This window comes from Phragmites australis, chromosome 6 (genome assembly GCF_958298935.1).
Source record: "Phragmites australis chromosome 6, lpPhrAust1.1, whole genome shotgun sequence".
NCBI lineage: Eukaryota > Viridiplantae > Streptophyta > Magnoliopsida > Poales > Poaceae > Phragmites > Phragmites australis.
In genome coordinates this window covers 24,297,210-24,306,756 of record NC_084926.1, presented here as the reverse complement: position 1 = coordinate 24,306,756, position 9,547 = coordinate 24,297,210, and the positions used below count along the sequence as shown (strand labels likewise).

The window sequence follows — 9,547 nt, the reverse complement described above, 5'->3', positions numbered from 1 at the left end:
AAGGACCAATTGCCATGTTGCTATTACTACTGACCTTTGGGTAGCTAATAATCAAAAAAGAGGCTATATGGTAGTCACTAGACATTTTATTGCTATTACTGCATATTGAGGTGATTTTATAATTTTGCTTGCTGATTACATTGTGTGTTTATGTCAATTATGAACTATCCAGCTGAATTATTGCATTCTTTTGTGTAGTTTTATGTATGTCCCATGCCCCCATAATAGATAGGTTATCTGTGATGCATTGCACAAATGTCTCCAGAGTTGGGATGTTGATCTGAGGGTATCCACTATGATCCTTGACAATTGTAGTACCAATGACAACATGATTGGTCTAATGGAGATAAGGCCAGCTAATATAAAGGAAAGTGGCTGCATATGAGGTGCTACGCACACATCCTCAACCTCATCGTCAAAGATGGCATGGAAGTCATTAGAACTGCTGTTGCACACATCTGAGAGAGTGTTGCTTATTGGGTTGCTACACCAAAGAGGTATGAAAAGTTTGAGAAAAAAACTCTAGATGAAAATGTTGAATTGGATAAGAAGTTGCACCTAGATTGCAAAACTAGATGGAACCCAACTTACATCATGCTTAGAACTGCTATCCCTGATAGGAAGGTTTTTGAACGTTTGGGTGAACTTGATAGGAACTTTGTTTGCCTATCAGGAAATGATTGGATATTTGCTACTACCATTTGTGAGAAATTAGAATTATTCTATGAGTTCACTGGGCTATTTTCTAGGATAAAGTATGTAACAGCTAACCTTTTCTCCCCTAATGTATGTGAGATGAAACTTAAAATCAAGTATTGGGGTCATGATGAAGATGAAACTATTAGAAAAATGTCTGATGCCATAATAGCAAAGTATGATAAGTATTGGGCTGACATCCACGGTCTTATGGCTGTTGCTGTTATTCTTGATCCGCGTTTTAAGATGACAATGTTGCATGCTTGCTACATTGCTCTTTTTGGTGAAGATGCAACTAGAAAATATGTTACAGAGGCCCATCAATTGCTAACTGATTTGATGAAACATTACCAAGTGAAAGACCAAGAGTTTGTGAGTACATCATCTAGTGGTGCTTCGTCTTCAGTTGGTGCAGCTGCTGTGTTGTTAATTTTAAAACCCTTGCTGCAAATAAGAAGACTACTAGCTTTGTTAGAAGTAAGAATGAGCTAGATCGCTATTTGAATGAAAAAACTCTTCCTCGTGATGAGAATGATTATTGTGATGTCATTGGTTGGTGGAAGTTGGAGGGAACTCGTTATCCCACTTTGAGACTTATTGTTCGTGACATCTTGGCTTTCAATCACTACAGTGGGAGGCTTTTAAGTGAGCATCATAGCCGTCTTACTCCTAGAATGTTGGAAGCTTTTGCAGTCAAAGTTGGCTTTGTCACACTCTTAAAGGTAAAAAAAATGTGCATTTATAATTTATTCTATTTTTACTATATGATATGTAGGTTGTAACTACTAATGTAAATGAAACTTGATTGTAGATGAAGGTAACGGAAAGTTCAATAGCTTTTGGTCATTCCTTGAAGACATTGAAGAATAAATGAAGGAAGAATCATGCATCACTATTGTTAACTATGACTAATGAACTTTATTGTGTAATGGCGTTGTTGAACAATCATGTATTCGTGAGATGCTTTGAACTTGATATTGTGGCGGGCACAGGCAACGTTTCCTATCTATGGCGGGTGGCGGGCGTGGGCGTGTGTAGCCTCTACCCGTGGGCATTCTTCCCGTTGCCACCTCCACTTTGGATGCTTTTCCAAGTAGCATTCTATCATCCTTAAACTTAGGAATAGATTTCCTTGTTTAAAGGATATCCTGGCACCTGCGGGTAGTTTCTATACGTCCAATGACTCCTTTCCCAGATATAGTCATATGCTCCAAGAATCCAGGAAACCCTAGAGGATTTGTATACCTATAGGACATGGGTATATGATATTTTTATACTATCCATTGCCAGGTGCCATTGCTGTTATAGAAAGGAAAACAAATATTTGCATCCATGCAAAAAAAGGAGGAGATGTTCCTTCTCACACAGGATGTTAAACAGGGAAAGTTAAACTAACATAAGGTGAAAAGTCAATAAGTTGTCATTGAGCATAGAACTGTAAAACTTGAACTGTATAATGCAAGGTTCCTTCATACTCAGTCTCTGTTTCTAAAACTGCATTGGTTCTTCTGTTTACCTCTCATTATAAGAGGGCAATGAACGATGGTGTCATGTCTCTACTCACTTATTTTGTCTGTTTCATGCATGTAAACCAAGGCCATCCTTTTAGTTTCAAGAAAATAGAAGCATTGGATGGATTGCAAAAGACAGATCAAAACAACATGTTAAAAGATTCACGAAACACATACCATATGATTATCTAACACATTCATGAAAACTGGTTCTATCTGATCGACAAAACTTTGTTTATGATCTCAAGTAAAAAAAGATCCCTAAGAGGACTAGGTGATTTGTATTAAAATAAAATAGTCATCCAAATTCAAGTCCATAACAGGGGTGGTACACCCACACCTCCCACCGGACTTAATGCCGCCAAGTTATAAGGTACAGCTGATACAAAAGGATCTCCTCATGACTAGACTACACTAGATGGACATGCGATTCCTCTGAGGATGACCTGCTCCTAGCTAGCCTACTACTTGCATAGTTTTGAATACACAACATGAAAGAACCATGAGTCGATCAGCCGCTGGGCTACATAGAAGCAGAAACATCTCTCTCAGCTACTTGATCGACTCCCAGTCCCCATCCATGAAAGCATCACCATATTTGAGGAAATCCTACAGTGAGAAAACAAGTTTGAGTTAGGTAAAGATTACCTAACTACTCAGCAAATTTCACATGTAAAGCCTGCAAATAATCGAGATAGAAATAGATTTCAAAATAAGCCAACTTTTGATACTTGAGATTTTGTTCGAGATCATGCATGGACAAACATGATTAATTGAGCGATGCACTTTATACTATCTGCTAGCAGTTGAACTAACATAACTAAATTCCTTGCGTTTGCTTTCTGTGCAGAAACTGGGAAATGGAATGCGATGAAAAATCGAAACGACAAAGTGGGTAGAGCAAAATGAGCCGACCTTATGCAGGGAAAGAATGAGAAAGGAGCTTACTTGATCAAGCCAGTCATCAAAAAAGCCGCTTGTTCCCATGAGGGATCCATTGCTATTCAGTTGATCACCAACAGCTTGCTGGTCAACTGTGCCATCCTTCTCAGGGAGATTGCCACTTGCAATCCTACCATTCAGCATCTGGGTCTGCATGTCAAAATTGTCTATCTGATGGTCTGGCAATGCATATCTGTTGCTTGAAGCACTACCCAGAGCAGAGCTATCGTTCGGCATCGCAGTAGAGTTTGTGTTGCTCCCTAAGTTGAGTGGTGCCACCTGCTCACCGAAACCTGCCACTGGTGCGCTTTTCCTCATGAGTGCTGCCATTTTGTTTTGAAATTCATTTCCAGAAGTTGGCATCTGGCCAGATGTGGCTGCAAGTCTTGAGAGTTGGCTGACCTTGAGGCTGTTCCCCTGTGAGGGACCTCTAGAAGTCACAACCTTGTGAGCAAGATCAGGAAACTCCCGCGGCACCACAGTTTTCCATGAGTTGCTGGAGCTGCTAAGTCCAGCGAATTGGGGAGCCAGCATCTCGCCGTTTCCTATGTTTTCAAAGGAGTCGTCGGAATCGAAAGGAATACCTCTGTTTGCCCCTAACATCTTGCCGCGCAATATGCTTGCATAGGATCTGCCAGAGTGAGACGAATGAAAGCCGATGCTTGCAGCGGCCAATGGCGTACCGCCATTTGAGATGTTTGCAAATGAATTGCCAGAAGTACCAGAAGGGAAAGATTTGCTTGCGCCGAGCACCATGCAATCTGGTATATCTGCAAAAGAGCTGCCAGAAGGACCAGAAGGGAAGCATGTGCTTGCACCTGAAAGGCCACCATTCGATATATTTGCATATGAGTTTCCAGAAGAGATGAAATTACTTGCATCCTGCACTGCATCCTTGAGCAGGTTGCCACCATGGCCAGCTGGTCCCATGTCCTTCAGAGGAACGCCCAAGTTTCTCTGGGAGCTCATGAGCTGAACTGACTGAGAGGGAAACAAACCGTGCGTTCCGAACGCAGATGGAGAATTCATCCTTGCAAAAGGTTTGCTACTTGAGTTGGAAGAGCCAGCGAAGGATGCTGATGGACAGTGTATACCGTGTTCAGAGTGATGCTTGAAACCATCCAGTCCATTCATGTTGATATAAGCAGGGTTCCAGTCTCTCCTCCATGTTCCCGGTTCATCAGCTGATGGATTAGACGACCTGTATGTGCCAAGCCTGAGCTTTTTCAGGCCTAGACGGTACTTCTGAAATCACAAGATAGACAAATATATTTCGTTCAAAAAACTATTGACAAGGACATAAATGAAATGAAATGTGCTCTTAATCAAGAATAAACGAAAGATGTCGAGGGGGGAAACTGCAAGTGTTCCGTAGTTTCAATAACACCAGAAAGTATACTGCATGAGTTACTAGTATATCTTCCTCGGAAAAGGAGAAACCTATTATATCTTTAAAAACGGATGTCAAGAGCTCTGACTGTTCATTAAACAGAGTTTTTTAATAAACAATAAAGAGAAAATAGAGTTAAAGATACAACACCTACCCCAGGTGGACTCCCCAGGTGTATAAACAGTAAAAACACACCAACACCTAATTTACTAGTATATCTCACTTTCTTTAATTTTCGCTATGAAAAATTAAGTAAAAAACTCTAATACGTATTCACGCTAAGAATAAATATGACCTACAGCTTATATATGAGAAAATAGTGTACCAGAACCAAGTCTGACCCAAAGATATTCAACAACAAATAGTGGATAGGAACTCAAACACAAGGGTCAAGCATAAGAGTAGAAACAAAACCTGCAGATGACTTGAAACATTCTCTCTGTTGATGCCATCCACATTCATCATTTCCAATATCTTCTTTGGAACAGCCCCTGCGTTTACAGCAACAGAAGATTTGTTACGAGAAACAAATTCAATAAAAGAATCAATCATTATTTTGTTAACCAAGCCATGAAAAGTAAGTTCTTACTATCAACGCCAATCTGGTTGACGACTTCAACAAACTTGTGGTGTAGCTGACCTGACCACTGGATCCTTCGCCTCTTCTGGGTTGATGAGTATGTGTTCTCCCTGTCCTCTTCAGGACCATCTCCATCCTTTTTCTTCTTCCTCGAATACTTCCTGGTGCCGTTTGCACCATCCTCCTCGCTCTCAACGTCCCCAGATTGATGCTTATGACCGGCATCATCGTCGTCGCCACTTATGCGGTTCCTTGGATCATTCTTACTCCTCTTGACCACATGCATCCATATGATCCTAAGCTGTTCGAGGCGCACTGGCTTCACGAAATAGTCACAAGCACCATGCTTTATCCCCTTCATCATTGTCTCCATCTCCTCGTTCGCAGACAGCACTGCATGGCATAATGTCAGTTCTGGAATGCAAAAACTATCAAGCTCGACAGATTGGGACATCATTGACTATCCTGATCAGAAAAATCAAGTGGCATTCATGTAATTCATTTGACCCATTCTACCCTTTTTCATCTTTTTCAGGTGTATGCTACATGTGTCGTTTACTTTCTTTTTGGCGCAAATGTGTGGCACATACTGCAAAAATGCGACATCGCAATTATGGTCACTTTTGTGTTTTAAGGAATAGAATATGAGAAACTTTACAAGTCAATGGAACCAGAAATTCTTCACCATGTTTATGAAATCTACAATAACAACAACAATAACAAACAAAACCGCAACCTTGTGCTTACAAACCAAAGGTAACATATGAAACTAAAAACGACAAACTTAGTACCTAGATTGATTGCACCTAATGCTTAGGACGGTAATACATGAAACTAGGGGATGTTTGGTTCATGATTAATGCTGTCATAACTCATAACTAACCTTAGGCAAACGTAGCATGCCACAATTTTATGATGAGCAAAATAGCTGCCACATTTATAGCGAAGTTAGTTAAAGAAGAGTCTCTACTCTCTACAACGTGCGGACCTTGAAAATAGAAAAGTTTGGGAAGGCAAGCCACAACTTCATTAAGCAATCTAGGAAAAATGCTTGTTGCACATCTAAAGCTAGGTGTGAAAATGTTAGGAATGAACGGAACAGGAAGGACAAAATTCATTAGTTGGCTCGACTGCACCCAATGACTACGAACAAACAGTAACATACAAAACTACGACGCAATTTTTGTTATGTTGCAATTATTTTGTGGATTTTGCTCAGTTATAGTGTAAATTGTCCAGTAAACGCTATCTTTTGGGTGCATTTGCTATTGAACACAATTTGTGCGTCCTGCTGTAAATGTACCAAATTGTGCACATTTGCTGCAGCACATCGAATTTTGGCCTACATCAAATGCATCCAGAAAGATGGTATTTATTGGCGGCCAAGTTCCACTGATTTTGCCCTGCCATTATGACCAAGACATACACCCCGAAATCAAATTTGATGACTGGCATGTGACCGTTCGTTGCTATCCATATAAATCCAAAACATTCGTAATTAAGATAGAGCCCATGTAAAAACTGCACGTGTATGCTTTAGATTTATGACATGTACACTTATTTTTAGTAAAAAATATCTAAGCATGAGTATTTTATTCTATTTATGGACTTTTTCACATATAGACTTGCAACACTTATCTATGATCAATTTCAATACATGGGAAAAAGCTGAGAAAACATTTAATAAAAATCCATCTGTTTGTCAGCCTCTTTATGTAAACAATTTTGTGAAAAATTATAACCAAATTAGAATAGATCTGTAAGCAATTTAAGAAATAGTTTAAGATAATTCAGATCGGGTGTTCAACAAATTTATGAACAAACTATAACCTTTCAAAAGTAATATTAGATCAGCTACAACATATTTTTAATAAAAAGGAGAAAAATTTGGGAACAATTTTGCTATAAACAAATTTCTGAAAAGCAAATTGGTTCATACTCGCAAGCAATTTTGTATACTTTTACGGACAAAATAGGTGTGCATGCTATAAGATTAAAGTATGCACAATTTTTAGATTTTACCATTAATATATCTATTGAATATCGCGCTCCAACCGAGCACTACGTGAAAAACAGACAAATGAGATATTACATAAGTGACGGGTCGTAATATGACGGGTCGTAGTTGTGACCCGTCACTAATACCAGTCATTGGTGACAGGTGAAAACTTCACCCGTCACCAATAACAACTCATCACTCACAGGTCATCGTAGGCTAGTCATTGCTGATGGGTCAAACTTGACCCGTCACCAATGACTAACTCATCGGTGACGGGTCTCATAGGCCTATCATAAGTGACGGGTCAAGTTATGATCCGTCACTAATGACGTTATTCAGAAATACAGAAAATGATCCAAACATTGAAAAAAAAATTATTTTTATTTTATTTTTCTCTTATTTTTTTCTCACTTCAGAAGCACTAGAATCTGAACCGTTGTACATTTTTGCTCAAGTTTGATATAAGGGGTAACGGCTATGGACACAAACGCTCATTCTGAAAACGGTGCAGAAACTTCCGGAGGCGAGAACTCAATCTTCCAAGCCGTTTTAGGCTTCGAAAAATTGGCTGAACCCAATGAAGTGAGGGAGAAACGGATGTAACTTTTTCTGTAGATGTCCGTAGAGTCAAAAAACCGTCAAAATCGGAGTCTGTATACAAAAGTTATGGCCATTTAACTGAAGGCACTCCGAGTCAACTGGTTTTTATGTCTATTGTAAAATTAATATTGGTGACGGATCATAACAGTTGTGAGTCGTCACTTATGACCCTCGGCAAAATAGTTAAAAGGATCTTTTATCCAAGTCCCTTCAAGATGCACGTGAGGTTGAGGTGGTTAAGCAGCTACGCGCGCGAGGGGCTGGCACGAGTTCGATTCCCACGAAACGCACATTCTAAAAACAGCTTGAAAAATAGGTAGAGACACGTGATGAGTAGTGATAGGCTTGAGTTGGATTAGCTTGGGTGAAAAATATTTTTTTAATCTTTTTTCATCCAAAAAACACGAAAACTGTATATCAGTCATAAGTGATGGGTCACAAACATCCGTCACCAATGATCTTAATAAGTGACGGGTCAAATTTTGATCCGTCACCAATAATCTTATTGGTGACAAATCCTTATCTGTCCCTTATTACATATCATCAGTAATACATTCAGGGTGACGGGTCACCTATGATGGTTAGTAGAGATATATACGACCCGTTAAGTGCATCCATCCGAAACTATATCCAGAACTAAGTATCACTACTACTTCTCATGATTTCTATTCGCAGCAGCATCAGAAGAATTCCATGCACAAAAATGGCAAGTGGGTTTTGAGCAAGGGCTTTACTGATGACTGGGATATCCATCTCAAGGCCGATGAACTCCAGGAGCTTGAAGCCGTCCATGTCCGGCATGTGGACGTCACTGATCACTAGATCGAACTGGTCCGCATCCTTCCTTGCCCTGAGCATCTCCAGCGCCGTCTCTGCGTGCGTCGTCGTTGTCACTGCATCGCATCACGAGAAATCCAGAAAAAGATCACCCCAAAAATTTCATCATACAGCCTCAATCACAACCAGAAACGGACCTACTCAAGCACATGGTGTACAAATGTACACTAAAAATTTATACAAATTTTTCTATATATCATGTTTTGTATGTGTATCCAATGACAGTATCCACGACAACCTAATCCATCTCACCATGACTTAACGGGTGTTAACACGGTCATAGCTCACAACCTATATAGCTGCCCGTGTGTCCTTGAGGCAGAGTGATGACCGCATACCTGACGGTCCATGACCTGACCACTTGACTCACAATGCACTCAACCATCGACCGTGAGATAGAGGGCAGTGGCAAAGCGGGTGCGAGCAAGGCAGGGCACCGCGGTGGCTGCGGCACGGACGCGAGCCAAGAGGGTGGTGGTGGTTGAGCAAGCACAAGCAAGGCTGGGCGCGGCGACGGTTATAATGGCAGAAATAGGTATATATAACTAAGTTGAAAATCCTAGACTCAAAACTGATAAAAAAGAACGGGAAAAAAGGGACGACATGCCAAGGGGGCAAGAACACTCACCGTCGTACTTGCAATGTTGTAGTTGTTTCTCGAGCAGCTTGAGGCAGACGCGGTCGTCGTCGACGGCGAGCACACGCAGCCCCGCCAGGAACTTGTCCACGTCCATCCCTGCCCGCTCGCAAACCCAACACGATCAACATCAAGAAAGCAAAGCAACCCCGGACCACCAAATTCACCCACGGGAACACCAAGAAAAACAAGCGCCACCCCCCCCCCCCCCCTCCCAAAAAAAATCACCATTCTTACCTCCTCCAATGGCTTCCCTCCAAGAACCTCCTGGAGCAACCCGAGGAAGGCAAAGAAGGGAGAGCGATGAAGAATTGAAGTTAAGAGCAATGCAGCGAGGGGAAAGGGCCGGAGGGGG

At 41.0% G+C, this 9,547-nt stretch overlaps 1 protein-coding gene across 1 annotated transcript; it reads right to left on the bottom strand.

The window, feature by feature from the left end:
• Positions 1-2,759: 2,759 nt before the first annotated feature.
• On the bottom strand, positions 2,760-9,289 carry LOC133923086 (two-component response regulator ORR24-like). The gene is made up of 6 exons (XM_062368539.1): positions 9,184-9,289; positions 8,453-8,611; positions 5,129-5,512; positions 4,954-5,030; positions 3,156-4,394; positions 2,760-2,816 (listed from the first exon to the last, which is right to left on the bottom strand). Exons 1-6 carry the CDS (start codon positions 9,287-9,289, stop codon positions 2,760-2,762), a joined length of 2,022 nt encoding a protein of 673 aa, XP_062224523.1.
• Positions 9,290-9,547: the final 258 nt, after the last annotated feature.

Coding starts and splice junctions, on each gene's coding strand:
- LOC133923086 (XM_062368539.1), bottom strand. CDS start 9,289: ATGGACGTGGACAAGTTCCTGGCGGGGCTGCGTGTGCTCGCCGTCGAC. Junction 4,395..4,953: donor ATGTTTCAAGTCATCTGCAG/GTTTTGTTTCTA, acceptor TTGTGATTTCAG/AAGTACCGTCTAGGCCTGAA. Junction 2,817..3,155: donor TTGATGACTGGCTTGATCAA/GTAAGCTCCTTT, acceptor TTCTCACTGTAG/GATTTCCTCAAATATGGTGA.